The sequence below is a fragment of the Dipodomys merriami genome, unplaced genomic scaffold (assembly GCF_024711535.1).
Source record: "Dipodomys merriami isolate MVZ:Mamm:240054 unplaced genomic scaffold, mDipMer1.0.p SCAF_31, whole genome shotgun sequence".
Classification (NCBI taxonomy): domain Eukaryota; kingdom Metazoa; phylum Chordata; class Mammalia; order Rodentia; family Heteromyidae; genus Dipodomys; species Dipodomys merriami.
The window spans coordinates 4,849,874-4,866,184 of NW_027204604.1; the positions used below are offsets into that span (position 1 = coordinate 4,849,874).

Sequence of the window (16,311 nt, forward strand, 5' to 3'; positions counted from 1 at the left end):
GCGACATGCGCTGCTATTAAAGGAACTTCAGGAATCCAATTTGCCTTTTCATCATTAATTTTTTTAAAACCTTAGCATTTTTAAATGTTTATCTGAAAGAAATATTTTTGAAGGATTGCTTAGAAGGAGTGAGCCCTTGGTTATGGCATAGAGATTCAAATAGCTAAAACTTTATATATATATATAGAAACTGATGACCTGATGAAAATAGCTGCTTGATTACTCTAGAACATACTATTTAAGATTTAGCACAATATCAGAGGCTAAATATCAGAGGCAAAGATAGCTCAGTTTATTGGCAATGCCAGAAATTAATTCAGATATCAAAAAACAAGAAGCAGTACTCTGCAGTTACTACTTAAAACTCTAAGTCTCATGGTCCTTGTCTGAAAAGGACATTTGCATCAGATCATAAGAAAAAGATCTGGCATAAATAAAAGTTAAAATCAACCTCCTCTTAAAAATAAAAACACCTTGAGATAATCCCTTGGTATTGTTTGAATCTTAAATGTCTCCCAAAGGCCCATGTATTAAGAGGCTTGGTCCCAGCTTGGTACTATCAAGTGGGGGTGAAACTGCAGGTGCTGCGGTCTAGGCGTAGATCTTTTCATCATGGCACCATGCCTTTGAGGGAGATCGTGGAACCCTAGCCCTTCCTTCTTTCTCATTTGTGCTCCCCAGTCATAAGGTAGGTGGTTTACTCTACCACACACTCCCACTATGATGTACTTTTCTACCATAGGCCCAAGCAGCATGGTCAACCACTTACCACCTGGAACCTCCAAAACTGTGAATCCAAATAAACCTTCTCTCTATAAATTGATTAGTTCATGTGTTTGTTATACTTATGGAACGCAGACTAACACAGCTCTCCCCTACAAATCATCTACCTAATCAAGGAGTATCGGCAATGTACAGAGAAAATGTATTTCAACACTTCAGTATGAAAACACTATCCATTTATCATCCCTGTTAATTCTCTAATTCTACAGTTGAAGAATTTCTTCTGGACTAGGCTAATCTATCATTCAATGAGATGACCAATAATAGGGGGTGATCCCTACTATCCCCATCTTATTCTCACCACTAGAGGCAAATCACATTCTGGCCTGATAAGAGAGATATGGTTTCAGAACATATCTATCTCAATATAGAATGATCATAACCCAGATGTCAAGGTGACACACCAACAGTTACGTATTTATGAAGGCTCCCAGATACATCCTACCTAGGAGTGGACCCCAGGGCTTTATACCCTCTAATCCTCTTAAGACACTCTTCAATTTTCTTTGCATCAGAGAATTATCTATAAAATCTCCACTATTGAAAGGAGGAGGCAACAATGCTTGATAAGAAAGGTACTCGTTATCCTGCCCATGTAGTTGTAACCCTTCTGTATGGCATTTTCACAATTAAAAAAAAAAAAATCTCCGCTATTTTACAGCAAGCTTGACAGTTTAACTGGCTTTCCTTTAGAAGAGACAGATTTGCTTTTATGATGATAAGAACTAAAGGCAAAGGATTAAATATACTTACTAATCAAAGAAAACATTGAAACTGAAGATTGAATGCTCAAGTTTTGCTTAAGGGTAAATCAAACAAAGAGTTACTGTTTATAAAGCTCGGCTCAATGGCTCAAACCTCTAATTCTAGATACATGGGAGGCAAAAATTTAAAGACCACAGTTCAAAGCCTGCCTGGACATAAAAGTTCATGAGGCTCCATCTCAATTAATAGCAGAGTGCAGTAGTGTATGCCTGTCATCCCAGTAATAAAGGGAAACATGAATAGGAAACATGAATACAGTCCAAACTGGACTGAGCATAAAGTAAGACTCTACCCTGAAAGTACACAAAAAAGGATTAGCAGAATGGCTCAAATGGTAGAGCACTCGCTCAGCAAATGGAACCACCAAAAAATATTATTGTTGGTCTACCACAAATATTTTACTATTTTTATGTCTACAGTACCATTTTTTTCTTCTTTCTTCTTTAAAAAAAAGACTACACCAAAACTGTATTCATCCTGTTTACATTATTTCAAAACATCCATCTGAATTTATTATCCCATCTAATTTAAATTTCCAAAATGATATTGCTCATACTTGAAGAAATTACCCAAGACCTAAATTCTCAAACCTAAATAATTCTTTCTTCTTCAAACAATTTGGGTTGTTACAAATGTTGACATTCTTTCACTGACTTCTTCCTCTAAATGAAAATATTTTCCATAAATTTCTCATTTGTACACTGTATACTTATAATATACAAACTCCATAAGTGAATAAAAGATATATCAACAAAATTATGCTCAAAATAAAAATAATTACCTTAAATCTACTAGTGTTTGATGAGAAAGAGTAGTTTTCAGGTGGAAAAATTCTTGCCTTACAAATGAACTTGAATTTCGTCTATGTTTTATATAGTTTAGATTGCATATGATCTGACGACACTGCTGATTTTATTCATACTCAACAAATCTATCTTGTTACAGAAAAATTAAATAGAAAAATTAAATAACATGTTCAAGATCATATGAGTGGGCTGGGAAGGTAGCTCAGTTGTAGGGTGCTTGCATTGAATGCATGAGGCCCTGGGTTCAATTCCTCAGCACCACCTAAGCAGAAAAAGCCGGAAGTGGCACTGTGGCTCAAGTGGTAGAGCACTAGCCTTGAGCTGAAGAGCTAAGAGACAGCACCCAGGCCCAGAGTTCAAGCCCCACAGCCGGAAAAAAAAAAGTCATATAAGTTACTGTTTGATTGGAGGTAAATATCCAGGTAATTCTTGATGCTACCTAATTATTCTAATCTTAAACTTCTGATGGTCTCAAGATACTTTAAACTACTCATGGTCTGAGTCTTACTTCAAACGATCAAATACCTATCACACAGCACTGCGCTTAGAAAGAAAGGAATCAAGTAGAAATCATGTTTATGGAGGACAGGGAAAAATACCCCCCAAAATATATATTCATGGCTTATTTGATGATAAAGTCAGGCTAGAATAGTAAAGGATTGCAGTAAATGTCATGCTCTAAAACTGGATTTTTCAGATACTTTTCAGCATGATTTTCCTATGTTTCACTTTTCTCTGTCAGCTGTGAGCTGTTTTCAAGTGTGAAATCGCCTAACAGAGGAAGCAAAGCTGTCATTTGACATCTGGGAGCGTGGAGATTGGGCTACAGTGAAAAGCATTCTGGATTTCTTCAATTTACACACATATTCACCTATAAATTCTCCAGTCTAAAATGTAGTCAACAAGAAATATCAACATACTTTTCAAGCATTTAAAATCAAAGGCTCATAATGGGATGGAAAATAAAAGTGAAGGACACACTGATAAGACATTGTATCAACTTGTTTAAGACTAGAATGGGAAACATAAGTGACTATATTAGCATAATAACTAACATAAATAATTTTACTCACTTGTGGTAGATTGCATATTGAACTTTCAACTATAGTCTTTGTATTTTATATGAGTTCTATTTCTAGTTGTTTTTTATGATGAGAGTCAAGACTGCTAAGAAAAAAATACCGGTAAGTAAAGAAAATACTAATATCCTAACATCTATTTCTCCATTATTTCTAAAATGCCGTACAAAAAAAAATTCTATACTATCCAAAAGAAAGCATATAAAATCCTTTGGCTAAAAACTTTCAGTGTCTATGCAAACACAAATACAATAAGAGAAACTCCATGGAAATGCTGTGGAGAAGAATAACCAGCATACCTCAAATTTTGTTGCCTTATCTCTCACAGTGGAAGACAGAAAGACCTATCTGTGATTCTCCTAGTAAAGCTTGGGCCAGTCTCCTCACATGGAAGTGGGGCAGTATCATAAGTACATTATCATGCTCGCCACTCTAGTCCTATTTTGGGGACCATTTTCTGAGGTTTTTCAAACCTGAACTCTACTCTGTATATCTGTGGTTAAAAAAGGAACCCATATACCATGAATGATATTTATTTAAAAATAAAACCTTTCTAGAAAACCATCCGAGATAATCTAAGGACACAAAGTGAACCTAAAAGGAATGGATTCTACTTTGAAAACAGGGATGGGTTTGATCAGTGAATTCATATTCTCAAGACCCTCTTGATGGCTCTGCAGCTGCAGCCATTTATGTGCTGGCTTTCACAGATGTGGACAGAGAAAGCTCCATGGCTTTCGTCTTTTTGTTGTTAGATTCATTTTCTTTAATATGAAAAAAGGCAACTTTTAAAAGGAAGTTCTTAGTGTTGTAGAAACATGACATTTGGACTTCCTTGAAAGTACACATGGTTGAAATGGCTGTGACTTTTTAAAATCTAAGATCACAAAGTTGGCAGAAACTAGTCTTAAATAACAGAAGGTGATCATTTGCATTTCAAAATTTATCTATCTTGCTTTTCCCCTCAATTAGACCAAAACATGTTGATTCACAGGTTTCTGTGTGTGTTTTTCTGTTTTAAACTTATTTATAGAGCAGAATAATGGCCCCCCTGCTAGTTTGGCATTTGCTCAAGTTTCTGTCCATGTAAATCGAATCTGTTACTGGAAAATTTTCTCAAAATATAAAGGCACATCATCCATGAGATGAAAAGATACACTGCTGATATTATAAAGCACAGGGCAGGTGGATACTGTTTTTAGGACAAATATGTGATAAGGATTCCCAGGAGGGATGAGTGGTAGGGCAGAGGCTCCATGCTGTTTAAACAGAAGCGAATCCTTCTTATCGTAATCTTGTGACAACTTTACTTTCTAATGAAACATGAGCTGCTTAGTATGCTTCAGGGTTAGTGGCACAACAATGTTAAGGTTAGAGGAGGGAAATGGGAAGAAAGAGGGTACAGGGAGTGGGGAGAAGTTACTTCAACCCTTGGCATTTTGAAGATAAATCAAAAGAGAGCTCGGTACTCTATGACTGACTTGTGATTTTCAAGCATGGAAAAAATTACCACTACTTTGAGAAGAAATATCTACTTACAGTTTTTATCAGCAGCACTGCTGTTCCGTGTTTAAAAAAAGAAATAATTCATAAATTTGTATTCCAATTCCCCAAGCAAGAGAAGTATGTAGGCTTAACTGAGTTCTCTGATTATGTTTGAGATCACCTACACTAGAACATAGCATTATTGTTCTGTTAAGGCCATTACTGGGTTTGTCTCACCTCGTTATTATATTCAAAGATTGGAGAAACTTTCTATATAGTTCAATGTGTGCCAAAATACTTTTAACACTTGTACAACGAACAAAGCTTGAAGCTACAATTCTTTTTATGCAAATAATTATAGGCCTCAAAGAGAGGCTAAAGAAGTCTATGGTATTTAGGGGATTCTTGGCTTTTGGTTTTGTTTTCAAATGCTAGTGAAGGACAACCTGGAAGAGGACAGCAGGGGGAAAAAAAAAATCTATTAATAGCACACTGCCACCTGCTGGTAAACTACAGGAATTGAGATTTCTGGGGAAAAGGCTTAAAAATAAGGACCTAAAAACTGATCTGTATTCAATTCATTATTTCAGTACATGAAATTGAAAGTGTGTACATTCCCCTATGGGTGAATGTATTAAAGTTTGCAAATGCCAAGATGCTATGAGTAGTAAACAACATATCTAGAGATTAAAGTAGCAGAAATACTGTAAAATACCATGTTACTGATAGCTTTGCAATATAATCTAGCAATAAAAAATAGGAAGCAAGGAGACAGTTTATAAACATTAGTACCCCATATATATATTGGGTTTTTTTAACTGTGATTTCTTTAGGCTCCATACAAAAGTACTTCCAAATTTAATGTGGACCCTAAAACCTCCAAATTCAATTAACCAATGTATTTATGTACACTGGCATCTAAAATGTTATTAATCAAATTATGTTTGTAAACCCAATAAAATCAGATAATTGCAATAAAGTGATTTCACTATAAATACTTTTGTTATCCCATTGACTATACCCCACACCAATAAAGTTTCAAAGAAACTGCATCCAATTATCTATTTGGGGGGAAAAAACTAAGGTGTGCTCTGTAGCTCTAGGAAGAAATTAATCCAAACAGTCCTAATTTTGGAAAAGGAAAGAAATGAATATTAGAATATTAATTCCCAAACTGTTATTTTTTTGGAAAGTTTCGGTGTATTTGCTCTTCTTCATATGAAAGTAATTCTTAACAATAAAGGTTTTAACTAAAAAAAAAAAACAAAAAAAAAAACACTTGATCCTAATTACATGATGCTAGCAAGGTTAGCATGAATACACTGGTTAGCTAGTAAGCACTAAACACTGTATTAAAACTCACAAGTCATGGGAACACAATCAACTGGGAACTCCTATGAAGGCCAGTGGAGCAACGAGCTAAGGCATTGTGGTTACCCAAACCAATCAAGGGCTGGGCAAAAAGAGAACAGGATTTACATATATTGCATCTGTACTGATGACAGGAAGGACATAATTCAGCACATATGTTAAAGCCACCTAAAACTGTCAGCAAAGAATCTAATCTTTAATTTTAAAAAATTAATATAATACAGTAAGAGAACCTGTTGTGTTAAATATTCTGGCTAAATAGTCTATTTTAAAGCAAGGAAAACTTGCTTCCTAATTTTCTTAAATATGGACAGAACTTTCAAAAAATGTATTCTAAAGTGACAGATTAGCTCATCATTCAAGTCACATTGTATTTTAAAAAATCCATATTTTATCCACTCTTGGCCTTAAGATTTTACCCTTTAGCTGTGTCTCTTTAATCTTAATAAATAAAGATATTTAAAGGTCCTTTTGAACACTAAATTAAGACATTTTAGAGAACTCATTGTAAGTTTTCAGGCATGCATGTTTTTAACGAAGCAATTTTATATTCACATATACACCTATGGATTACATGATGGCTTTACCCCCAATGTTCTTTCTTGAAAGGTAGAAGCAATAAGCAAATTCAGCATGTATGTGGACTGCTGGTGGAAAATGCAACTTGTAGGAAGAAATGAGAACTGCAGAAGCACTTGTCCAAGTGAAACATTTTAGGAGATTGCGCTAACCTGGGGCACAGTACATTCTCTCTATGGCATCGCTGTCACAGGAATCTTCAACCTCACTCCACCTGCTAAAATACGTTAGCTGAATGTGTCCTAAAAACAAAACGACAGGAGAAATCAAAACATTTTTCTCTTCCATTTTCTGCAGAAGTGAACTGTAATTACTCCTTTTGTAGCTAAAAACAGTATCATTAAGAATAATGGCATCATTAAGTACTAGAAGCTATTACTGGGGGTGAATTTGCTGCACTGATAATGAAGCTCTAGACAGGAAATGAAGATACTAATTACAAGATAAAACGCCTACTCAGTTAATTGGAAGCAACAGCGAATAAAAAGAAATGCATTTGCAAAAGTTCCTGACCTCTATCATTCAATAAGATGTTGTTTGGGTTCAAATCGCGGCACACAATTCCCTCTCTATGTAAAGCATCAAGGGCTACCACCATTTCAGCCGCCCATCTTTGAATGCAGCCCTCTGGGATGTAAAACCTGGAGCTTAGTGCTAATTTTTTATCAAGGTCCTCAAAAATCTGATGGATCTCCTTGTCTCCTTCTAGTGCTAACCCACTTTCTCCCTTAGTCTCAGAGTCTCTCTGGAATAACAAAGTCGGTTTCTCTTTAACCAGATCATCAGTCTGGTCTGTAAACAGCAATACTTCTTCTGATTTTAAAGTGTCTGTGTTTGTTTTATGTTCATTAGCACCTGAGAGTGGATTAGAAATAGAGAATAAGTTTTCTTCCATGTCATCTGTAGTTACTGCTGACTCTACTGCTCCAAATTCTTGAAACTTAGGATCAGAGCTGTGTAACAGAGATGTGTCTCTTGAACTCTTATAATCCATAGCTGCGGTAAACAACACCCCCAGGTTCTCCTGTGCAGAGTGTTTCTCTGCTGTACCATAGGATTTAGTTCTAGAGGAATCACTCTGCTCCTCTGTGCCTTGTTCCTCATGGGCTTGCTGTTGTTCCGCACTGAGCCTAAGGCATAACACATCAGGGGCTTCTAGCAGTTTACTTTCTATTCTGCCTACGTTGGTCTGTGAAAACTTCGTGGGACCCATTGCTAAAGCTTCATTTGTTGGCTCCAATTCACCGGGTAGATTTACAAGAAGATCAGGCCTTCCTTCCTCAGTACCACTGACATCATCAAAAGCAGCATCTTTAAATGAAATAACAGGGACTGAGTCATCTGAGCTCCTGCTAATGGTGTCCTGAGCTTTAAACTCTACCTTGCTTTCACTGGGACTAAAACTGGAAGTGCTGTCTCCATCTGGAAGGGCAAAGAATGGCTTCAAAGGTTCTGATTTTAGACTATACAATTTTTCTCCAAAATCAAGCCCCAGGAGTTCACTTGCACTATCCTTACTGTCTATCCTAAAGAATTCCATGGGGCTATTTTTCGATCTACTGAGGGAATCCGATGTTCTTGGAGAACAAACTGCTTCTGAGTCTTCATCCCCAGGGAAGAACTTCAGCTGTGAGCTGGGGCTGTCGCTGTCAGCAGCAAGTGGGGCAGGGAAGCTCTGAACAGCTCTGGTATCAGCATTGTCCCCCTCAGTCTTTATACAAAGCTCCTCATTCAGAGACCCAGGATCAATCTTCTCTTGTCCATATTCATTGCATAACGTTAAATAACTAGTAGTGCATTCTTCCTCAGAACTGGAACCCGAATCTGGCCATTTTGGAGAGCTGTCTTGCCCCTCATCTTCCTGGTTGCTATCATCCTGAGAGCTTGGGGTAAGACTAGCCTTCAAAGGTAGAGCTTTAAGCAGGCTCCCCCGATCACTGCCTCTGGACTCAAAGCTGCCACTGTCCTGAGGGCTGCAAGTTGGCTGTTGTAGGTAAACTTTAGTAGGTGTGGATTTTTTCATTTCCTTGATGTCAAAGCTTTCTTCGGTGCTTCTATTTAGAAATTTACTGATATATGACCAGAGTTTACCACCTGTAAACAAGTATAATAAAAAAAATTGGCAGTTACTTACTTGAGCTACTAGCAGAGTAACATATTCTAATAATTAGTCAAAAATAAGTCAATGATACTCATCAATTTCAAGTATGCTGTAAGATAAACATATTTAATAAAATGTGAGGTTATTTTTCAATTTTGTTTTTGCTAACCTTCCCAAACACTAATATAAACTCTCATAGCTAATATCTTGCTTCAAGATAAATATAAGTCTCAGAAACATCTGATCATGTTCTGATCTGCTTATGTAGATAACTGGTCAAGTAGAAATATATTGCTATTTAAAACATGCTCTATAGTTGGGGGGGGGGAATCAATATTATTCTATTCTGAAAATGTACAATCCAGAACTGGGGGAGAAATTTGGCATCTGGTATATAAATAATTATGCCTTTATAAGTAGACTTTTAGAACTATTATATTGGTTAAATAATAATTTCCATGTTTTATTTTATATTAACCATTAAAAACTCAGAAATGTCAGGTGCAAGTGGCTCACACCTATAAACCTAGCTACTCAGGAGCTTGAGATCTGAGGATCATAGTTTGAAGCCAGTGCATATAGGACAGTCCATGAGACTCTTATCTTCAAACAATCATCAAAAAGTTGGAAGTGGAGCTGTGGCTCAAAGTAGTAGAGCACTAGCCTTGAATGAAAAAGCTCAGGAATAGCACCTCGGTCTCTGTCTCTATGTGTGTGTGTGTTTGTCTGTCTCTGTCTGTCTCTGTCTGTCTGTCTGTCTGTCTGTCTCTTTCTCTCTCTCTCTGTCTTTCTGTCTCTCTGTCTCTCTGTCTCTCTGTCTCTCTCTCTCTCTCTCTCACACACACACACACACACACACACACACACACACACACACACACACACACTCCCTCAGAATTAAGCTAGGTGTCAGTGGCTCATGCTTATAATCCTAGCTACTTAGGAGGCTGAAATGCTAAGGATTAAAGTTTGAAGGCAGCCTGGGAGCCTGGGTAGAAAAGTCTAAGAGACTCCATCTCTTCCAAAATTATCATCATCAAAAAAAAAAAAAAAAAAAAAAAAGCAGGGCTGTAGGTGAGGCTCAAATGGTAGAACATCAGCTGAGAAAGCTAAGCCCTTAGTTCAAACCCCAATACCACAAAAAGCCTCAGAATTAAGCTAGAGTGGTGGCCCCTACCTATAATCATAGAAGGCTCACAATTCAAGACCATCCCAAGCAAAATGATGAATCCCCACATACACACCTCAACCAGTAAAAATGTGAACACAGTGACATGTGCCTGTGATTCCAGCAATACAGAAAATGTGAAAAGGAGAATTATGGTCCAAGGCAAAGTTAGCAAGACCCAATTTCAGAAACAGGAACACAAGCAAAAGGGCTGAAGCTCAAAAAGTAGAATGCTATGCTGATTTAACGTGCACGAGACGCTAGGTTCAATCACCAGTGCCACCAAAAAGAAATGAGAAAAATTCACCTCAGAATCAGAATTTTTTTGTCGGTTTTACAAATAGGAGCCTTACCCATACTGATTAAAAGATAAGAAACAGTATTAATACAAGAACTTATATACTAGAGTCACAGCTCAGGGGTAGAGTACCCCTTAGCAAGTACAGGGCCCTGAGTTCCAATCCCAACAGTCACTGCTGAAAGCATACTTTGTGCAAACACAACTGTAGCATCCCAACACAGGAAACTAAAGCTAAAGTGCTAAAAATAAATTCTCACATCCACATAAGAGAGCAATTTTGTCAGAACATTGTTCATATTACTAAGCACCATAAAACCAGGTAGCTAAATCTTAAGAAAAAAAAATAATCACAGCCAGGCACCAGTGGCTCATGCCTGTAATCCTAGCTACTCAGGAGGCTGAGATCTGAGGATCATGGTTCAAAGCCAGCCCAGACAGGAAAGTCCATGAGACTCTTATCTCCAATAAACCACCAGAAAACCAGAAGTGGCACTGTGGCTCAAGTGGTAGAACACTTGCCTTGAGCTCAAGAGTTGAGGGACAGCGCCCAGACCCAGACACACGACCAACAACAACAACAACAACAAAAAATCACTAGCAGTCAATTGCATATATAACTTTAACAAAATATTTATTTCTATTTCACATTTCATTTCAAGGAATTCTGTAAATACATAAAGCACCTTATACTGTGCTTAACAAGAATAAATGCCCAGTAAAGGGTAACTGTCACATTCATCCTAGGACTCTGATACACCTCTTTCTGTCAATGATACTGTTAACAGTCTTTTCCATTTTGAGAAGTTATATAGACATAAGTAACATTTACCTCTCACTTTTTCATAGTTAAGACTTTCTGTCCTCTGTAAACAGTGTTCCACATCTTCTTGTATTCAAGCTTAATGTTTAAAGATTCATATATGATTTCCAAACTCACAGCTGTGTGTTGATTTCCATTGTCTCTAGTCAATAACCACACTAGTCTTGCCACAAATGCCCATACTGTGGCACCTTAACCATAATGCCTGCACCCAAGGCCGAGAGACTATTAAGCAATCTAAATAAAATGGTATTTGTGGATTTCAGTTTTCCTAGAGTCTGGCTGCTTTGAGGAAAGGACCAAATCTTTTTTCTGGTTTTATGCCTTCTGTTGACAGTGTGCCAGACACAATAAAAATTCCGCAAGGCAGACAACATCTGTATCTGGAAATTTTTAGAGGTCATCAAGAAACTGTGCCTAATACAGTTGTAGGAGAAGCTTCATTTATTGTCAGGCCATATCTACCTGGATTCGAAATCTCCATGTACTTTACTTTTGTCTCCCAAATCACTTCTTCCTGACTTCAAAACTTGGATTATTTTCTTGCCCTTGCTTCTCATGTACTTGACAAGTTTCCAGGTCCTGTAGGATCTGTGTATCCTGTCTTTCCCAGGCAGACTTCTTAATTCCTTTGGTTACTCTGTCCTGCTTGGGATAACACAATAGCCACAGAGGTCCCTGAAGTACCACCTCCATGCTATAATTGTTGTCCAGTGAGCCTTCCACTGTAGCTCAGCATTTCTCCATTCAAGAATTCAAATCTGGGTTGGGAAGGTGGCTCAGTGGTAGAGCGCTTGCCTTGCATGCATGAGGCCCTGAGTTCGATTCCTCAGCACCACATAAGCAAAAAGAAAAAAAAACAGAAGTGGTGCTGTGGCTCAAGTGGTAGAGTGCTAGCCTTGAGCTGAAGAGCTGAGAGACAGTGCCCAGGCCCAGAGATCAGGGCCCACGACTGGACCCCCACCCCCCCCTAAAAAAAAAAGAATTCAAATCCCCTCGACCTAGTATACCACGTACCGACTCCTATGGCACTTGAGCCCTCAGTAACACAGTATCCACTTCTGGCCAGGTCTTCTCTCTTGCTCCAGATGAACTGGACTTCCCTTATATGGCTAACCACTTAGGATGTTTCCGCAGCATCTGTTAAAAACCTACCCATCCTGGGAGGTCCTTCAGAATTTGTTCCCTTCTACCAACTACTTTGTACTCCTCATTGACCATATTTCAAGGCATCTCCTAAATCATCTTCTGATAGTTACGCCATCCTGTTTCATGTTAGTATTACTCTTATGCTTTTATTATCTCCCTTACCAGACAGCAAGGTCTCAACACCTGCAGGTAGAGAACTCTATCTAACACATAAAATAAGATACTAAATAAATATTCATTAAGCCAAATTACAAAAAGATGATATCCTTATGAACTTTTACAAAACCTTTCAATGAAAAAGGCCTGTCAGTACTAAATATATTATTGGATAGAACATGTTTTCTTTCTATTTTATAATCAATGGTCTTCTTTTAAAATATTCAAAAAATATCTAAAGGAAAACAGAAAGACAAAAACAATCATTATCCATAATCCCATCACCCAATGATCACATGATTAAACTATTACTACATTTATTTTTAGGCTTCTTACTTAAAATTAATACAAACATTTTCTAGGTATTTGGGGTAGTAGGTTTAAACTCAGGGCCTCATGCTTGCTAGGCAGGCATGCCACTACTTGAGCCATGCCTTCCTTCAATCTTTTTTGTTTTATTTTTCAGATAAAGTTTTACAGTTTTGGGCCTGAGTCAGCTTCAGATGGTCCTCCTACCTCAGTATCTCTTGTAGCTGGATTATATAAACTAACACAGTAGTCTTGTTAGTTGAGATGGAATCTCACCAGCTTTTTTCCCAAGCTGGCTTAAGCCTTGTTCCTCCTGACTTCTGCTTCCTAGATAGCTAGGATTACAGGTGTGTGCCACCATCTTGGCCATGTATTTTCTAATTTTTATAAGGAAAAAAACAGAATTTAAATATCTACATAATATATTCACTTGATAGATACAATGACTTATTTAAATGTTCCTCTGTTGGACATCAAGTTGTCCCTGGTCTTTTACTACTAGAATTCAAAATAAATACTTGTGAGTAGTTGTCATCTTTGATTATTTTATCAGGACAGAACCCCAGAAAGTACTGAATCAAGAAACAGGAACATTTTTAATACTTTGGCTAGCCAATGTTCTCTGGCTTTACCAGTAACCACACCTATAAGGGCTACCTTCATAAAAATTGCCTACCTTAGGCATTAGCAAGTTTAGCAATCTGATTTTACTCAAATATAGCATCCTAGTTAATTTCCATTGTTTTCATTATTAAATTATGAAGTGTGATTGTTAGAGTTCCCTTTGAAGAATCTGTTTCCAGCCCAGACAAATACTCTAACAAGAATTATAAACAGTACTCAAGAGGAAAACATTGCTTTAGCAATCCAACAATCTCTGCTAAACCATAAAATATTCAAATTACATAAAATATAATTTTAACACTCTAAGAATATAAAATGATTCTTTCTTGGCCTATCTTATCCTATGAAAAAAGTAATTCCTAGGCTTGAATTAAAACTCACTCATTGGGCTGGGAAGGTGGCTCAGTGGTAGAGCGCTTGCCTTGCATGCATGAGGCCCTGGGTACAATTCCTCAGTACCACATATGCAAAAAGAAAAAAGCTGGAAGTGATGCTGTGGCCCAAGAGGTAGAGCGCTAGCCTTGAGCTGAAGAGCTGAGGGACAGCGCCCAGGCCCAGAGTTCAGGCCCCACAACCGGACCAAAAAAAAAAAAAAACTCACTCATCTAATGTTAATTTATTGGTACAAGATTGTACAGTAAATGTGTTCATTTGCCTCACCAGATTTAGAACTTAAGTTTAATTCAAAAACTGCTATAGCACAGTATGTTCACAAATAAAATAAAATTAAATTTAAAAAAAAACTGCTATAGCAGTGAGTCATCTTTGACCCCAAAATTTCACCTTAAGATGTCTGCCCTAGAAGTAATTTTTAAGAACAAAGTAAAATAAAAATGCACAAAGATATGTACATATGCCTACTAGTAACAACTTAGACACCAATTAATAGGAGAGTAGCTAAATCATAGTAAACCTGCATAACTGCTTTGTGTCTATTCCAAAGTGCCATAGCAAAACTTGCAACTGTATAGGCTTACCATTCACCAATTACCTATAGGTAGCTAATGTCCCTACTGCAGATAGGGAAACAGAAACATTAAGAAACACTTATGTGCTCACAAGAAATAATGGTAAGCCAACATTCACACTCATACACTGGCTCCAGTCTTTTGTTCACCACTTTTTTTTATAAGCATACAAAAGTTATCGGGGGGGGGGGGAGGAAGTTAATGACATTTCCCCTGATGTTTATAATACATTCCAATAACTTTCCCCTCTCTATCACTCTCCCTTCCCCTCTTCTAAAACATCAGCCCTAGGTCTCATGGTTCTATTTTCAGTTACAAACATCTACTTCTACCATATTCATCCTCTTCCATCTCCTTGTTAGCCTAAATTCCTCCCATGAGTACCACCCTCCAACAATGTGTGATTCTCTTTCCCCCACCACTGAATCTCTTATTCATCAACAGTTTTCATTAAAGTTCTTTACATTGTTTTCATATATAATTGCAATGTATTTCAAAATTCTTCACCCTCTATCTTTTTCCCTCTCCCCCCTCCTAAGTAATCCCTTAATTAGATTCATATTCTGCTTATTCTGGATACGTGTATGTATATGTGTGTGTGTCCAGGAAAGTCCATGAATAAGTATATCTTTTAAGTCTAGCTTCCACACTCCTATAAAACACAAGATATCTTTTTTTTTTGGAGACTGGCTTTTCTCACTCAATATGATGTCCTCCAGTTCTCATTCATCTTCCTATAAATGATAAAAATGACATGATTTTCAGTTTTCTTTATGGCTATGTAATACTTGTGTGTGTGTGTGCATATGCTATTCATCTATTCATCAGTTTAGGGGTACTTTAGTTAGCTTATTGGCTATTGAGAATACTGCTACAATAAACACAGGTATGCAGGGATCATTTGGGTAAATTGATTTACCTCCTTCAGATACATGTCTAATGGTCTGATAAGGAAGGCCCATTATTTTGAGTTCATAAACTTAGTTTTTAAGTGAGACTGCCCCTCTCACTATAAACCTGTAACTTCCTAAGATCAGTTGACTAAAGCACACTGCTGGCTGGGATGACACAAGGTGAAGACCATATATAAGACTAATTTATACATTTTAAAAAACAGACATGAAAGAACCTATGTTTCTACATGGAAAAACCTTTGGAAGATACACAATAAACTATTAAGAATGCTTGTATCTGGGGAATAGAACTAGGCATTGAAATGACTAGGGAAGGAAAATATTTGCTATTACTTTATATAGTTTTAAATCATTTGAGATGATTTGCTTAGGGATTAGTTTTATAATGAAAACAATACTTAATTAGAGGAGAATCTTGTTCCTTTAATAATGAAGATAAATCCTTTCTACACCTTTTCTGCTTTTTATATCCACACAGCAAGAGAGAGACTATAGTCTCTTATTTGGTCTTGTATCTTTTTTCAAACTGGCTCAGTATTCAAAAGTGATACACTGAGTACCTTCCACATACCACACATTCTGCTACTGTTAGGAGATAGATGAGGGACATTATGAAATCTCTAATTTTACAGATTTAAACATTCATGGCCTTGATTGAACAAATTTTGTGTCCCGACCTCCTTCAAATAGTCAAAAATAGATATCCACTTGAAGGAACAATGAGCATTTTAGACTGCTTCTAAAACTGTAACTACTATCATCTCCAACTCACAAAATGGAATCCTTGATTTTTTTCTTTCTAAATTTTCTTTCTAAATTTAGTCTTCCTCCCTTAAATGAAAATCCCATTCCCCTAATTATTTGAACCAAACTCCTTGAAGTCTTTCAAGGATACAGAATATCAATTTTTCCTTAAAAATACATTTTTATTCT

General features: G+C 37.0%; 1 protein-coding gene across 6 annotated transcripts in view; it reads right to left on the reverse strand.

Annotated features, from left to right (window-relative positions):
• The window catches only part of Rps6kc1 (ribosomal protein S6 kinase C1), a 159,166-nt gene that overhangs the window by 20,442 nt on the left and 122,413 nt on the right, over positions 1 to 16,311 (reverse strand). For 4 of the 6 annotated variants that reach the window (XM_070041510.1, XM_070041511.1, XM_070041513.1 and 1 more), the window contains 2 exons: positions 7,382 to 8,962; positions 7,021 to 7,110 (listed from right to left, as the gene is read on the reverse strand). In XM_070041510.1, the coding sequence (XP_069897611.1) occupies positions 7,021 to 7,110; positions 7,382 to 8,962 (1,671 nt within the window). The remainder of the gene's footprint in view (positions 1 to 7,020; positions 7,111 to 7,381; positions 8,963 to 16,311) is intronic. The other 2 variants (XM_070041514.1, XM_070041512.1) reach the window with 2 other exon arrangements.